At 37.2% G+C, this 16,250-nt stretch overlaps 1 protein-coding gene across 1 annotated transcript in view; it reads left to right on the top strand.

Annotated features, from left to right (window-relative positions):
- The window catches only part of LOC306866865 (UPF0606 protein KIAA1549L-like), a gene marked incomplete at its 5' end in the record, with an annotated part of 68,880 nt that extends 53,183 nt beyond the window's left edge, over nt 1-15,697 (top strand). The window contains 9 exons of the mRNA XM_079412264.1: nt 5,269-5,393; nt 5,623-5,867; nt 7,384-7,513; nt 10,975-11,343; nt 11,487-11,584; nt 13,485-13,624; nt 13,733-13,890; nt 14,099-14,173; nt 15,152-15,697. Of these exons, the coding sequence (XP_079268390.1) occupies nt 5,269-5,393; nt 5,623-5,867; nt 7,384-7,513; nt 10,975-11,343; nt 11,487-11,584; nt 13,485-13,624; nt 13,733-13,890; nt 14,099-14,128 (1,295 nt within the window). The 3' untranslated portion in view covers nt 14,129-14,173; nt 15,152-15,697. The remainder of the gene's footprint in view (nt 1-5,268; nt 5,394-5,622; nt 5,868-7,383; nt 7,514-10,974; nt 11,344-11,486; nt 11,585-13,484; nt 13,625-13,732; nt 13,891-14,098; nt 14,174-15,151) is intronic.
- Nucleotides 15,698-16,250: the final 553 nt, after the last annotated feature.

The following is a 16,250-nucleotide window of genomic DNA, read 5'->3' as shown; positions in this document are numbered from 1 at the left end:
GGCTTATGTCTGTCGTGTTGTCCAACATGTCTAATTGTGAGGCTTATTTAGACGATGTTGTGTGTTATGGAAATACATGGGAAGATCATCTGAAAACCTTGCGTGGAGTCTTTGAGCGACTTAAAGCTGCTAACCTCACTCTGAACTTAGCCAAGTGTGAATTTGGATGTGCTACCGTCACCTATTTAGGGAAAGAGGTTGGAAGTGGTAAAGTTCATCCTTTGAATTCGAAGGTGGAAGCAATCCTTCATTTCCCGGTTCCTGAGAACAAAAGAGAGCTGCGACGATTTCTAGGAATGATCGGGTATTACCGCTGTTTCTGTAGGAATTTCTCCATAGTTGCGGGTCCCCTAACAGGACTACTTCGGAAAGCAGTCTCATTTAAATGGTCTGCTGAATGTGAAGCTGCATTTAACGCTCTAAAAATGTTGCTGTGTACAAACCCTGTGCTCATTGCCCCTGACTTTGAAAAACCATTTTTGTTGGAAGTTGACGCTAGTGGTAGTGGTGCTGGTGCTGTATTATTACAGGTTGGGAAGGATGGTTTAAATCATCCTATTAGTTTTTTTTCAAAGAAGTTCCTGAAACATCAGCTAAGCTACAGTACCATTGAAAAGGAGGCCCTTGCTTTAATTTTTGCTTTGCAACATTTTGAAGTGTACATCGGTTCCTCTGTACAACCAGTGAATGTTTACACTGACCATAACCCATTAATATTTCTCCAACGCATGTCCAATGCCAACCATCGTCTCATGCGCTGGTCGTTAATTTGTCAAGGTTACAGTTTGAACATCTGTCATAAAAAGGGTACCGACAATGTGGTAGCTGATTCTCTATCCCGTGTTAATTAGTATTTAAAACATGTTTTATTTTATGGATGGGGGTGTTAGGAGTTTGTGTGTTATTCTGCCCTCTGGTGTTCCTTCTGGGTATTTGCTTGCTTTTCAGATGGGTGTTCCTCCAGATAATTCATCGGACGCGGCGATTGGTTCGTCTCCACAACCAACCAGAATAAAAGGATCACCCCAGACACCTGCCAAGGGCCTTGTTTGTGCCACCGCATGCTTGCGTCGCTGTCTTTTAATTCATTCTTCGTAGGATTGAGTATCTTGCCAGAGAGAAAGAGTTCGTCTAATGCTATGTCTTGCTATTGATATGAATTTGTATTATTTAAATTACCTTATGTAAATATTGGGTGATTTGTACTGCCAACGTATTAAGGGCTGTAGGAGGTTTGACGCCATTTCTTTTGATGTACATATCTTGCACTCTGTTTTTTTATTTAGGGAGTTAGGGAAGGATTGTGTATTTCATTTTCTTTTCTTTTGGTTTAGGAATTTAGTTTATTTAACACGAAGGGGATTTTGTTTATTATTTTGGCCTTGTCATCCTCTGAAGTTGGAATTTGTTTCCTTTTGCCCGCAAATAAAGGTAAATACGTTTTCCTAATCTCTCTGGTAGCGAGACTCATTTCATTTTTTTTAGTTACGACACAGACCCCTAGACGGTCGTAACAGTACTGCAGCTCCATAGTATAAACAGAGTACATGCGATCGTGAATCTCGAAACTGAAAGTAAAACGCGATTGTTTATTCCAAAGCAGTTTCAATGTCCAGCATATTAATAGCGGCTCCCTGATGCCCGCATTTTATTTACAGTATAATTACCCAATGATATAACTGCGCAAGAAAGTATTGAAATATATATTTTCCTGCTTTTCCTTCCTGTGTGCTACTGCATTGTGAAACAGCCAATCATCAACATTGAGCCGCACTGTGAAACAACCAATCAGAGCAGAGCTTATTATTCATGAACCTTCCACATTAGGGCTGAGCGATTAATTGCATTTGCGATAATATCGCGATATGAATAAAGATTTTTCAACCGCAGAGGCTGCGATTAATGCGCAAACGGCAGTCTCATTGGCTGGCGCTCACCTATTATCCTCCCTGTTTTGATTTCAGCGAATCAGTTTGAGCGAACGCAGACAACCTGATTAATATTCCTGAACCCAGCAGCTCAATAATCCTTAGTGCGTTTTATATTGTTCTTATTAGTAGTAGAATTCGTAGTAGTTTTATCTTATCAGTATTATTTGTAGTTCCCCCCCCCCCCCTTTTTTAATAGAAACACTAAATGACAAACAATATCTTAAGCACCACCACCAGACCTAAGTTCAGTCAACATGACAAATATGCATTCATACATGGTTATTCTAATTACTAAAGTTCTATCATCATTTAATGCTAAATTATCATAATATCATATAATGTTTGACTGACTGATGCTAAGTGAGATATTTAAAAAATCTCCATTTTCCAAACATAAGCGTTATATATATAAGTATATCAGATAATTAATATTAGTCTGGTGAGTAAACAAAAAAAATTACAAGCCAATGGAGATTCTGTTGCCAAGGTGTGTATAGAGGGTTGATCATATTTACAATAATCAATTGAATTTGATAGGTGTCTCTCACATTGTCCCACAGAAACATTAAAATAGTGTAGATTAGTGTACAATGTTTTATAATAATAATTTATTCTATTTAGTGACCATTTCATTCATTTAACATTTCAAATTGGGGGCATCCAAGTTATTTGACACATTTGAACATTTAAAAAAAAAGTAACAGTTACTTTCCCTGGTAATTAGTTTATTTTATTATGATATAACTCACTGTTTGTGAGAAGTAACTAGTAATATAACTAGTTACTTCTTTAAAGTAACGTGCCCAACACTGCATACTATACAATGATTTATTACTTGTCTTTGTTGAATAATACAGAATATAAAAAGCTTTAAAAAATGATTGCATATTAAATCGCAATTGCAATATTGGTAAAAAAAAAATTGTAATTCGATTACTTTCCAAAATCGTTCATCCCTATTCCACATAAGCCAATAACAGACCGTTTCATTCTGGGGAGAAATCTTAAGGTCATTGCACACTGAGTCTGAAATTTTTTCCGTATTCCCCATCCTTTGCAATCAAAATGCATGCTACGGATGCAAAAACACAGAAAATCGTATTTATTTTTTAACGTGCGAAAATTTCCGACGACAATTTCGGACTCAATGTGCCAACCTTTAGGGTTGTAAATCGACATGTAAAACTGTTTCTGGAATTTTTTTGCCCTTACCTAAGCCACATACCTTCTATGTAGATATCAGAGAACAATTTAAAATATTGTATCAATGCATTCTATGGCACCTTTAACCCATCCTTAGTGCACACACACACACAGTAATGAACACCGTGAACACACACCTGGAGCAGTGGCAGCCATTTATGCTAGTAGCAGTTAAAATATTTATTGGAAATCTCAACTTAAAACATTAATGTAATCAAATTAAATATAAAACCAAAGCTATTTGCCATATCCACATGTTATGATCAAGTCCAGAGCCTTGATCATAACATTATAACAGGCACCTTCCGATTAGAGACCTGCACGATTGCGGCACCCAAGACAGCAGAGTGAGGCACGGGACAACACTTGATGAGCAAGTGCAGGTGCAGGCGGGTAGAGACTCGTGTGTGCGGGATGCGGGAGAATAAGGGTGTACTCACACTAGGCAATCAAACTAGACCCCCAAAGCCCAGTTCATTTTACTAGTGTGATCGCTCCGTGCTGTGTTCGGGCGCGGTTCGTTTAGCCGCCCCTGGCTCGGTTGGAAAAGGTGGGCCAGAGTGCCGTTCAGTTGGGCTCGAGCGTGGCACGCATGTAGTGTCGGAGTGCTGAACTTCTGATGCAACATGATTGTGTGAACATCTCTAAAAGTGATAGATCTGTAAAGCAATATATTGTGAGAGGGCCGTGTGTTACCGCGTCCCAAACGACTCAAAATAATAAACCACAAAGTTAACAACACGATGCACCCCAACTCCCACTGTGCTGAGCGAGAGCGCTTCTCTGCTGTCTTCACGTGCTATCGGAAACTTCCTATTTCCCATTTATGAACTCGTGAGCGCTTCATGTGAGCGCTGCTGCAGTCCATGGAAAGTCCAACGGACTTTCATAATAATAAAAAAAACTGTGTTAATGCGCCATAAAATAATTGTAAAATAATTGATAAAATAATTGTTAACGCGTGATTGCCCAGTCCTATATATTATATTATATTTTTTGTGGGAACTGTGATACATTCATTGATGAATAGAATAAAAAAAAACAGCATTTACTTGAAATATAAATATTTGTAAACATTCTCAATAATTTGTTGTCACTTTTGATCAATTTATTAGTCCTTGCTGAATAAATGTATTAATTTCTTTAAAACAAATCTTACTGACCCCAAACTTTTGAACAGTAATGTAGATGTAATTTCTTATATAAAATGTGTGTATTTTTGCATATATTATATTATATTGTATTATATTATAATCTTTATATTTATAATAAATATTACAATAAATATTACAACAGTATAAATACATATAACATTAAAAAAAAAAGGGTTTTGTTTTGGGAAAAAAAACTGTATTGAAAACCTAGAATAATAAAATGTGACCCTGGACCACAAAACCAGTCATAATGGTATTTTTTTTTTTAATTGAGATTTATACATCATCTGAAAGCTGAATAAATAAGCTTTTCATTGATGTATAGTTTGCATTGATGATAAAACTATTTGAAAATCTGGAATATGAGGGTGTAAAAAAACTAAATATTGAGAAAATCGCAATTAAGGCTGTCCAAATGAAGTTCTTAGCAATGCATATTACTAATCAAAAATTAAGTTTTGATATATATACGATAGGAAATATACAAAATATCTTAATGGAACATGATCTTTACTTAATATACCAATTATTTTTGGCATAAAAGAAAAATGGATAATTTTGACCCATACAATGTATTGTTGGCTATTGCTACAAATATACCCCAGCGACTTAAGATTGGTTTTGTGATCCAGGGTCACAAATGTTAAGAAACATCAGTACTATAACTGAATCTGTATCAAGTATTTAGTTCTCATAAATGTTTTATGAGGGTATTGAAATCCTTAAAACAACGATACAGTAATATTATTCTTATACAATTTTTTATTTTTATTTATAAGTACAGGAGCGTCGCCATCCAATATATCTCACATACACCATTAAACCCCCAAACTCATAAATAGGTGATTGCTCAGTATAATGTGCACCAGTGGCTAGTGTCAGACTCTGTTTTTGAGTATTTACTGCACTCTTTGCTGATCCCCTTTTTACCCTCCTACTGTAATTTTATGACTGCACGAGTCTCCTGTGTCTGTTTGCAGACCATTATGATTCTCTAACTGGCTCTCTACGCCTCATCACCATCAAGCCTATGGCTGCCCCACTCAACTATTCCTATCCTGACTCCTCCAATCACAGCCAAGAGTCTGTCATCCTGAACGGAGAGGTGAGCTCGCTGTCACTGTGAGGATAGGCCACCTCATTAAGAGGCTTTTATTGTTGATTTATTTTTACCTGTTTTGAGTGCTTGTCAGTTTACTGGGCAAACCCACACAGAATCTGTTCCACACTGTTTCCCCATAGATCAGCAAAAAATATTTTATTTAGACTCGCTTCCAGTCAGCTGAGTAGCACAAAATTGGAGTAAATAAATAACATCAGATTTTCACCTGCAGGCCAACATGGGTCTGAAGCAGAAGTCGGACATCGAGCATTACCGGAATAAGCTGAGGTTAAAAGCTAAAAGGAAAGGTTACAGTGACGGGCCGGTCACTAGCAGCAGCTGCAGCGGCAGCGGCAGCGGCCACATGTACAGCCATCGAGACCGGCTGAGGCGAGAGAACGCTTCCTTGGACCTGGAAGATCTGAGGGGGCCGAAGGAGAACAGGAAACCCTCCACTTACGTAAAGTACCGCAGGAGGTGGGTGGAGATTAAGTCCTTGCTCTTAGTCATCCCAAAATATTTTGAGGAAATTAAGCCAGTTACGTTTTCCTAGATAAAGGATAAAAAACGAAAATGAAAGGTGGAATTGATTCAGAGACAGTGTATGTGTGCTAAAATCATGGGGCGAATTTACTAGACAGGTAAGGCACTTTTGCAATATAATATAATATTAGTATAATATTTATTATGAATATAAATTATTTATTTAATTTATTTATTTTTTGCTTATACCAGTGGCAAAACGTTTTGTTTTTAGGAAAAATGTAACAATTAAGTATTAATATAATATATTGTTGATAGTTTTGTTCATTTACACACAATTCATAAAAAAAACATAAAATGTAAGCAATTATTTTAATAAAAAATATATTTTTTATTTTATTAATAACTTAATTCATTTATATTACTTATGTTTGTGAAGGAAGTTACTTATGCTTACCAAGGCTGCATTTGTTTGATCAAAAATATAGTAAAAATAGCAATATTGTGAAATTTCAAATAATTTACATTTTACAATAACTTTTTCTATTTGAAAATCTTCCTGTGATGCAGTTGAATTTTCAGCATCATTACTCCAGTCCATTTTTTTTTTTCCAGGATTGTTTCATAAACAGAAAATTCAAAAATATATATGTGACCCTGGACCACAAAACCAGTCTTAAGTCGCTGGGGTATATTTGTAGCAATAGCCAAAAATACATTGTATGGGTGAAAATTTATTTTTCTTTTGTGCCTAAAATCATTAGGATATTAAGTAAAGATCATGTTCCATGAAGATATTTTGTAAATTTCTTACCATAAATATATCAAAACTTCATTTTTGATTAGTAATATGCATTGCTAAGAACTTCATTTGGACAACTTTAAAGGCGATTTTCTCAATATTTAGATTTTTTTGCACCCTCAGATTCCAGATTTTCAAATAGTTGTATCTCGGCCAAATATTGTCAGATCCTAACCATACATCAATTGAAAGCTTATTTATTCATCACTTTTAGAGATGTTCACGCAATCATGTTGCATCAGAATCTCAATTTCGAAAAAATGACACTTAAGACTGGTTTTGTGGTCCAGGGTCACATATTTCAATTAAAAATAAATCTTTTGTAACATTATAAATGTATTTACTGTAACTTTTGATCAATTCGGTACATTATTGCAGAATAAAAGTATTAATTTCTTTTTTTTTAAATCAGACCAACTATACATATGTTTTTCTACAATGTTTGTGCATTTGCATAATTTGTTTTATTGAATTGTGTGCTTAAATAACAGTTCATGCAAATAAACACTATTCCTTCTTAGTAAACTCTCCCTATGGCATGAATAAAGAGCTCTTTAATGAGATGAAATGCTCTTCTCCACTGTTTGGAAATCAATATTTCATTGTGTAGAAGAATAAAAATAAACCACAATGTAAAATTAACCATTACTGCAATTACAATGTTGGTTCGTAAGGCAATACTGAACTTTTCAACCATTCTTTCAACAGTGACTCCCACAGGGAACCTGCATACTGGAGCAGGCAGTCTCTGAACACCCCGAGCCCTGTAGAGACAGAGATGGACATGCTGGTCATGAGGGAGAGATCTAGAAGGGGCATCCGCAACAGCGGCTACGATGTAAGCGCTGCTAGCCTCTTGCATCATGGGACCCTAAATCCCTGATATAAAGTCTTGTGCTGTAGTCTTTCCACACGGCGCATGTCATTCACAGTTCAGGGAGCCGACAGAGAGGCTTTTTGCTTTAGTAATGACTCTCAGCTCAAGCTTGCTTTGAGGCTTAAATGAAGGCGATTACCTTTAGCTTTAACTTTAAACCCAGTTTATGACGGCAAAGAGCTTGAGATGATGGTAGCTGGTGCTCTAACCCTGAATTTTGCCCACGTGAAACAGAGCTGAACATCATTAAACGTAAATATAATATTAAACGTAATATATTATATATATTTTGGTTCAAGATGGCGCTGCTCATGGCAGCCATGGTGCTTCGTTTCAGTTGTTTTGGGGTTTTTGTTAGTTCTTCCTGTTTTTGGAATGAAAGGTGGTGTACAGATGTAACAGTGTTAAAGAAGATGTGCTGTTCAGATCTAGAAATGCTTTTCATCAACTGTAGGCCTTTCTAGCCACAGGAGATTTGCTCGTTCATTCTCGTGAGTATCTACATTCCACCGCAAGCGCACGTGAGCTCAGCTCTACAGAAACTCACTGATCTGATCACAGACACAGAACAACAACACCCAGACTCTGTTTTAATCATTCTTGGGGACTTTAACCAAGCAAATCTCTCACGTGAACTGCCAAAATACAGACAGCATGTTACATGTTCCACCAGAGAAAGTAATATATTGGATCACTGTTACACAGCAATAAAGAATGCATATCACACTGTTCCACGGGCAGCTTTGGGGCTCTCTGATCACTGCCTGGTTCATCTTATACCAACATACAGGCAAAAACTGAAATCTGCTAAACCTGTAGTAAGGACTGTAAAGAGATGGACCAACGAGACAGAGTGGGTTTTACAAGCCTGTCTCGACCTTACTGATTGGAGTGGTTTTGAAGCTGCTGCCACTAATCTGGACGAGGTCACAGAGGCTGTAACTTCATATATCAGTTACCGTTTGTGGTAAATGTCTTTGATGGAGGGTAGCCCGACACCAGTGGTGTATTGGGCAGTTTTCACCACCCGGTTTTTTGGTCCGAAACAGTGCAGTTGCCATACCACATTGTGATGCAGTTTGTGAGAATGCTTTCAATAGTGCAACGGTAAAAGTTCAGCAGGATGTGGGGGGACAGGTGAGCTTCCCTTAGTTTCCTAAGGAAGTAAAGGCGCCGTCGTGCCTTTTTGATCAGTATGGAGGTATTGAGGGTCCAGGAGAGATCCTCAGAGAGATGGACACCAAGGAACTTGAAGCTTGCCACACGCTCCACTTCTGCCCCATCAATGTAGATGGGAGTGTGTGTGGTCCTTCTTAGTTTGCCGGTGGTCTACAATCAGCTTCTGGGTGTTGAGTACAAGGTTGTTGTTGGCACACCACGTTGCTAGATGCTGGACCTCATCCCTGTAGGCAGTCTCATCATTGCCGCTGATCAGGCCTACCACTGTGGTGTCATCTGCAAACTTGATTATGGAGTTAGAGCCATGTACAGGTATGCAGTCGTGGGTGAAAAGGGAGTAGAGGATTGGGCTCAGCACACAGCCCTGTGGTACCCCAGTGTTTAGAGTGAGGACGGAGGAGGTGTGGTTACTGATCCTAACAGACTGTGGTCTGTTGGTGAGAAAGTCCAGGGTCCAGTTACTGAGGGAGGGGCTGATGCCAAGATCAATGAGCTTGGAGATCAGTGTGGATGGGATCACTGTATTGAAGGCTGAAATCAATGAATAGCATCCTGACATACGTGTTGGTTCTGTCCAGGTGCGTCAGGGAGAGCTGAGGCGATGGCATCCTCAGTTGACCTGTTGGATTTGTAGGCGAACTGGTATGGGTCCAGTGTTGGGGGCAAGCATGTTTTCAGGTGGGAAAGAACCAGCCTCTCAAAACACTTTGCTATAATGGGAGTAAGAGCAACTGGGTGAGTAAGGAAGAGCAACTCTTTGGCCCAACAATGACTTGGGCCAAAGAGAGGTTAAAAATGTTGGTGAAGACCTCAGCCAGCTGTTCTGCACAGGCCCTAAGCACTCGGCCAGGGATGCCATCAGGGCCGGCAGCTTTGTGTGAGTTCACCTTATGCAAGGTGTGGTTACGTCAGGTGTGAGCACAGCTTTGATGGGTGGTTCTGTGTTTCCACGATCAAAGCGAGCATAAAAGTAGTTCAGTTCATCAGGGAGGGTGGCATTGCTGTTTGGGGGTGTACTGTTTGCTGGTTTATAGTCTGTGAGGGCCTGGATGCCTGTCCACATTCGCTGAGGGTCATTGTTTTTAAATCTGTCCTCAATGCACAGTTTGTAATTGTATTTAGCTGATTGAATTCCCCTCTTCAGATTGTACCTGGATAAGCCGTAAGCTTCACAATCGCCAGATTTAAAAGCGGCATCACGTGCCTTCAGCAGTAGCCGGACTTCCTTGTTCATCCAGGGTTTCTGATTGGGGTACAATTGAATTACTTTATGGGTGGTTACCTTGTCAACACATCTGTTGATATGATGCAGAACAGAGCTGGTGTAGGTGTTAACATCTGTGTGGGAGTCCAGTTTGGCCCGAGAAGCAAATAAATTCCAGTCTGTGTTCAGGAACTGCTGCTGTAGTGAAGAGTCTGCTTCTTCCAGCCAAACTTTAACAGTCCTCACGGTGGGTTTCACACGTTTGATGATGGGGTGTATTTGGGTAGCAGGAACAGGGAGAGGTGATCAGATTGTCCAACGTGGGGGAGGGGAGTTGCTCTGTAAGCATCAGGAATGTTTGTATAAACATGATCAAGAGTATTGTCTCCTCTTGTAGGGCAAGAAACGTTTTGATAAAATTTGGGGAGAGTTGTTCTCAGATTGGCATGATTGAAATCACCAGCAATAATAAAAACTCCACCCGGATGTGTTGTTTGCAGCTTATTAACAACAGAAGATAGTTCTTTCATGGCTAGTTTAGCATTAGCATCCAGGGGTACATACACTGCAGCAGTTATGGCAGTTGTAAATTCGTGGGGCAGATAAAAGGGTCTGCACTTGATAAAGATGTATTCAATATCAGCACAACAGTGGGATTTAGTAATAATAGCATCGGAGCACCAGGATCTGTTTACATAGAGGCAAACACCCCCACCTTTGCTTTTACCGGAGTCCACAGCCGTTCTATCAGCCCTGTAGATGTTGCGCCCCTCTAGATCAATCGCGCTATTTGGAATGGTATATTTGGAATAAGATATGTATGTGTACATATTAAGGGTACATAAATTAGAGGGAAACTAAAAGATCTTCTCTTCTCTGAGTCTTCTCTAAAAAAAACTATTAAATTAATTAATTAAAACTGGAAATGAATAGAAAGTTTCAGCATTTTGAAACCTCTCAACCTGAAAAATTTTAACAAAAAATGAATTGAATATTTAACTAGTCATTTGATAATGTCTCATCACTGAACCCACCTCAGGGTGAGCCCGAGCCATTTGAAGAGACGGATGTGGACCGCCTTCTGAGTTCCTTGGGTTTCAGCGGTGGTCATCAGGGCAAAGGTCACTCCGACTCGTCCACCCTGAGCTCGCAGCCGTCGATCGATGAAGTGAGGCAGCAGATGCACCTCCTCTTGGACAACGCCTTTGGTTTGGCCTCTGCCGAGCCAACCCTGAGCAACCACCACCACCATCACCACCACCCTCACAATCCGTATAACCCCAGCCACGGTAGCCCTTACCTGGACGGAGTTACCAGCGCACCTGGGACTATGAACCACCCCAGTGGAGCTCTACAGCGCGGCTCCTCCTTTGGGCCAGATATGCATCAGTGTAGCCTCCCCAAACCAGTGAGTGTCATTCTTCAGTGCCACTCATGTTTGCAGTTCATTTGATTGTTTGTATTGATTTTGGGCGTATAAGGTGATATGTTGACATATGTCACCATATAAGTATTCAGAAAGTTCACTGGTGATTGTGCTTGGCTCTGCAGGGGTTCAGGTTTACCCAGCTGCCTGATATGGGTTTGGGATCCCCGCCACCCCTCATCCCTCCAAGAGGCGGAGCCCCACCTGGAACTTCACTAAGATGGTGAGAGAAATCTCAAAATACACATTCATACTCATATTTGGATTTTGCATTATATTATATTATATTGATGGCATTGTTTAAGTGCATGCTACAAAATCAAGCATAAAATTAATTATATAACTTAAATATTAGTGCTGTCAAACGATTAATCGAGATTAAATCGCATCCAAAATAAAAGTTTTTGTTTACATAATATATATGTGTGTACATTTATTATGTATATGTAAATACAAACACATGCATGTATATGTGACCCTGGACCACAAAACCAGTCTTAAATCGCTGGGGTATATTTGTAGCAATAGCCAACAATACATTGATGATCAAAATTATAAATTTTTCTTTTATGCCAAAAATCATTAGGATATTAAGTAAAGATCATGTTCCATGAAGATATTTAGTAAATTTCCTACAGTAAATATATTAAAACTTTCATTTTTGATTAGTAATATGCATTGCTAAGGACTTCATTTGGACAACTTTAAAGGGGATTTTCTCAATTTTGTTTTTTTTGCACCCTCAGATTCCAGATTTTCCAATAGTTGTATCTCAGCCAAATATTGTGCTATCCTAACAACCCATACATCAATGGAAAGCTAATGTATTCAGCTTTCAGATGAAGAAAAATATGTTACGTTTATATATTAAATATATTTATGTATAATATAAAATATAAGAATATAAATGTATATGCATGTAAATAATTCCAAAATATATGCATTATGAGTATCTATATATACAAAACAAATATGCACAGTACACATACATAATATATTACAGCACTATATTATATTATAAATTGATAGTATTTGCATACTTTTGCACAAAATAATTTTTCGTATTTTAATTATATAGATTTATCATTTTATGGAGTATTTTATATTAATTATATACTTCTCTATAATGGTGAGAGAAACCTTAAAATACATACTCATTCATACATACATTCATACTCATATTTGTATTTTTGTACATTTTGTTTTGTTGTGTTTTAGTGTGGTTTTGTATCATATCTACCTAAAAGGTACATATTATATGTATCCTTTTATGGCAGGCCAAATGTGTCAGTGATCATCTAAAATATATATATATATATATATATATATATATATATATATATATATATATATATATATATATATATATATAATTTAAAAAAAAAATAACTAATCAATCAAGAAATTAACATTTAGCATGTAGATAAATTAAGAATCTACGATCCTCAAGTTGAACAAATTAAAAATGCATTTATTAGTCATTTTGTAATGAGAAATTAACAGAATTATTTTCATTATTTTCTATTTTTATTCAGCAATATTTTTTAACTAGTAATTAGTAAAATATTTAGTTTACCTGTTTATCTAAATGTTTATAAACAAATTATTTTTTAAATATATGCATCATAAATCAAATAGCAAATACTTTATCCACATGTGAACAATCATGATATTGATTTATCTTTTTTTGTAACTATATTTATTGATTTAATTATTTTTTTTCTTAACTGCTTTATCAGTTTGTCAGGTGATCATTGACTGTCACTTTGCCCTTTAGAGGTAGATATGGTAGAAATACATTTCCAACTGATGTTTATGAACATCTGAGGCTGCTATCCCAACGACAAGGTTTTTTGCACATTTTTTTCCCCTGACAGTGTCATAGCACATAGCATTACACTAGCATCACATTGCCAGCGTTATTGAGATGAGCTTCATGTATATTCAAATAAGCTTTTTCCTCTGAGATGCTGTGGCTGGCATGCATTAAAGGTGCTTTGCATGGTTGTCAGTGCTGCTGACTGCATTGAGGTGTGTTATGCGGCTCGGAGGCGATTCTTGCCAGCGTTGCCCTCTGGTGGTTTGATCACATTATAACAAGACTGCTTCATCTCTTCTTGTAGCTCCATACCAGACATGAGTCTGAAGCCTCGGGTCCCTGAGGCCTCAGAGATGAGTCAGCACAATGGCACCCCCTACCTGCCAATCAACCGAGCTCCTTTCCCTGCTGTCACTGTCGACGAGTCTATGACAAGCTACTCAGGTCAGTGTGTTTGGTAATCATTATTATAAAACCACATTTTGAATCAATTTTGGAGAATTTTTGGTTTTCAAACATGCCAAAAAAACATTTGCCTTCCAACGTTTACAGGAAACCCAATGACAGCAGTATATGCCATATCTGCCAACCGGCCCGGCTACTCGGACTACTTCGTCCTGTCTCCTCCGTCCTCCTACCGGAGCCCGTCTTGGATGTCCTACCCTCCAGAGCCAGAGGACCTTCCACATCAGTGGAATGACACGGTAAAGGCAAGCTCTGTTTCTATATACACAGTTCCTCCAGCGTGACTAACCCTACCTGATGACTCCTAACACATCTGGTATTGTGACCTCATTTTCTTCACATCTTGTTATTATCCTCTAAGAATCAACAGCCAACCTTTATTCATCTGGATTGTCTCTGTTGTGTTATCTTAAAAGTAAATGTCATTTTCTTTCTTTTGAAAATTTCTTACAGAACCAGTGTCACCTGGAGACCATCTGCTGAATTGGAGTCCTTTCTGATGTTGAGCAGACACAGTAATTTACCAGGGTACTTCGGAGTTTTAGATTATTAGCCATTTACACAGCCACATGAGCTGATTATAAATAATAAAAAAATTAATAAATTAATAATTGATTTATTTCCCCCAAAGAAGTCTCTTATGCTCACCAAGACAGCATTTATTGAATCAAAAATAAAATACAAATACAAAGTAATATTAATTGTAATTTTATTACATATTACGTGGTGTCCGGATCCTTCATAAATCATGCAAATATGCTAATTTGGTGCTCAGTTATTTTCCTTTAATATTGGTGCTCAATTAATAATGGTTCATCTTATTATAATCAATGTTGGAAACAATTTTTGCTGCTTAATATTTTTTGTAATCCCTGATAAATTTTTTAGGATTGTTTGAGAAATAGAATAAAAAAAAAGGAATATTTTGCAACATTATAGATGTATTTACTGTCACTTTTGGTTAAATTAATGCATACTTGCTGAATAAGTTTTTTTTTTTACTTTTAAATGGTAGTGTATCACAGTTTCCACAGATGTTTTAAGCAGCAAAAACTGTTTTCAAGATTGATAATTATAATAAATATTTATTGAGCACCAACTCAGAATATTAGAATGATTTCTGAAGGATTATGTAACACTGAAGACTGGAGTAATGATGCTGAAAATTCAGCTTAATTATTTTTTTTTAACTACTTTAGATATATATTTTAAGTAAAATAAGCAATAAATTCAATTATAATTGTAAATTTATTCTATTTAATTCTTAATTACAAGATAAATTAATAAAAAAATTTACATTATAATTTTTTTGACTATTTAAAAAATTATATAATCTAATACTTGTCCAAGGCAATATATATATATAAAAAAAAATATTCTGGATTTGTTGTTTTGTTTTTATTTTTTCTCACCCTCATGTTTCCAACCTGCATTTTAGAATAGGTTTGGGATGACATGAGGATGCACTGTTCCTTTAAGAAGCTGCTATGTGGTTGTATCTTTCAGGGTTTGAACCACCAAAAAGATTCGTCGCCTACTCTGAAATTTCGGATTCAGCGGCCCCAACCGACCACGGCGCTCGGCTGAACGGCCAACCAGACCCACAAGCCACAAACTCACCTGCCAGCCTAAGCGAGATGCAGCACCCGTTATTAATCAACGTCTACAGTGAGGGTAAATCACTACAACAACCGTGCTGAACAAACAACAGGTTGCCTCACTGGCCAAAACTGTGTTTTCTTAAAGCTTTTTCAAACTAAGAAGTGTATCGAATGCAGGTGGTTTTGTGTGCGTTTTAAACACCCAAGTTACTAATAACGAAAAACTACTATGTATTTTTTGTCTGTCTTGGGCTTTCCTTGCTTCATCAATGCCTATCTGTCTTTTGCTCTCATTCATGCATTTTTTAAAGAAACGGATATTATTGCAGGCGATTCTTTTCGTGCACTCCGTACGGCTAACGTAAAAAAAAATGACGATGAATGATGTAAAAGAAATCAAACATTTGGAGGGTTGCGACATCCTGTACTGTATTTACTGTAGTCACAATGCAAAAAAAAAAAAAAAAGAAATAGTATAAGCTTTTCTTCTTTCTTTCAGAAATGCCATAGTTATGCTGTAATACGTCTTTCACAATGCACAACTGTTCATGAAAGGCATGAAACGTTTAGGTTTGACGCGGGATGATAGCCATAAAGGTTTAGTGGACAAAGAGATTGATAAATGATGAATAGATGAAGGGATTCATATTTTTACTAGCCTTTTTGTAACTACTGGAAGAATAACTATAACTACATATTTTATTGCCTTATAAAAGGTACCAAAACATATATGAAATAAAATATGCAGCATACACCAAAATTTACTTGAAATTTGATTTAGAATATATTGATCATATAAAAATCAAATTAAAACTGTAGCACTTAATAAGACATAAATTCGCTATAACTAAGCAAGTACGGTGTTACAGAAGTAACACTGGCATGTGTTCTTGAGAGAATGAGTCTAATGCATGTAGTCTGGACATATGATTCACAAGGGCTTTGTATGTCAAGCAAGTCCCATATTTTCTTTGGGCAGTTATAGGATGGAAGTCTATTGTAAA

This window comes from Barbus barbus (genome assembly GCF_936440315.1).
Source record: "Barbus barbus genome assembly, chromosome: 48".
NCBI lineage: Eukaryota > Metazoa > Chordata > Actinopteri > Cypriniformes > Cyprinidae > Barbus > Barbus barbus.
Note: the sequence above shows the minus strand (reverse complement) of the source record. Positions and strands in the feature narration are given on the sequence as shown.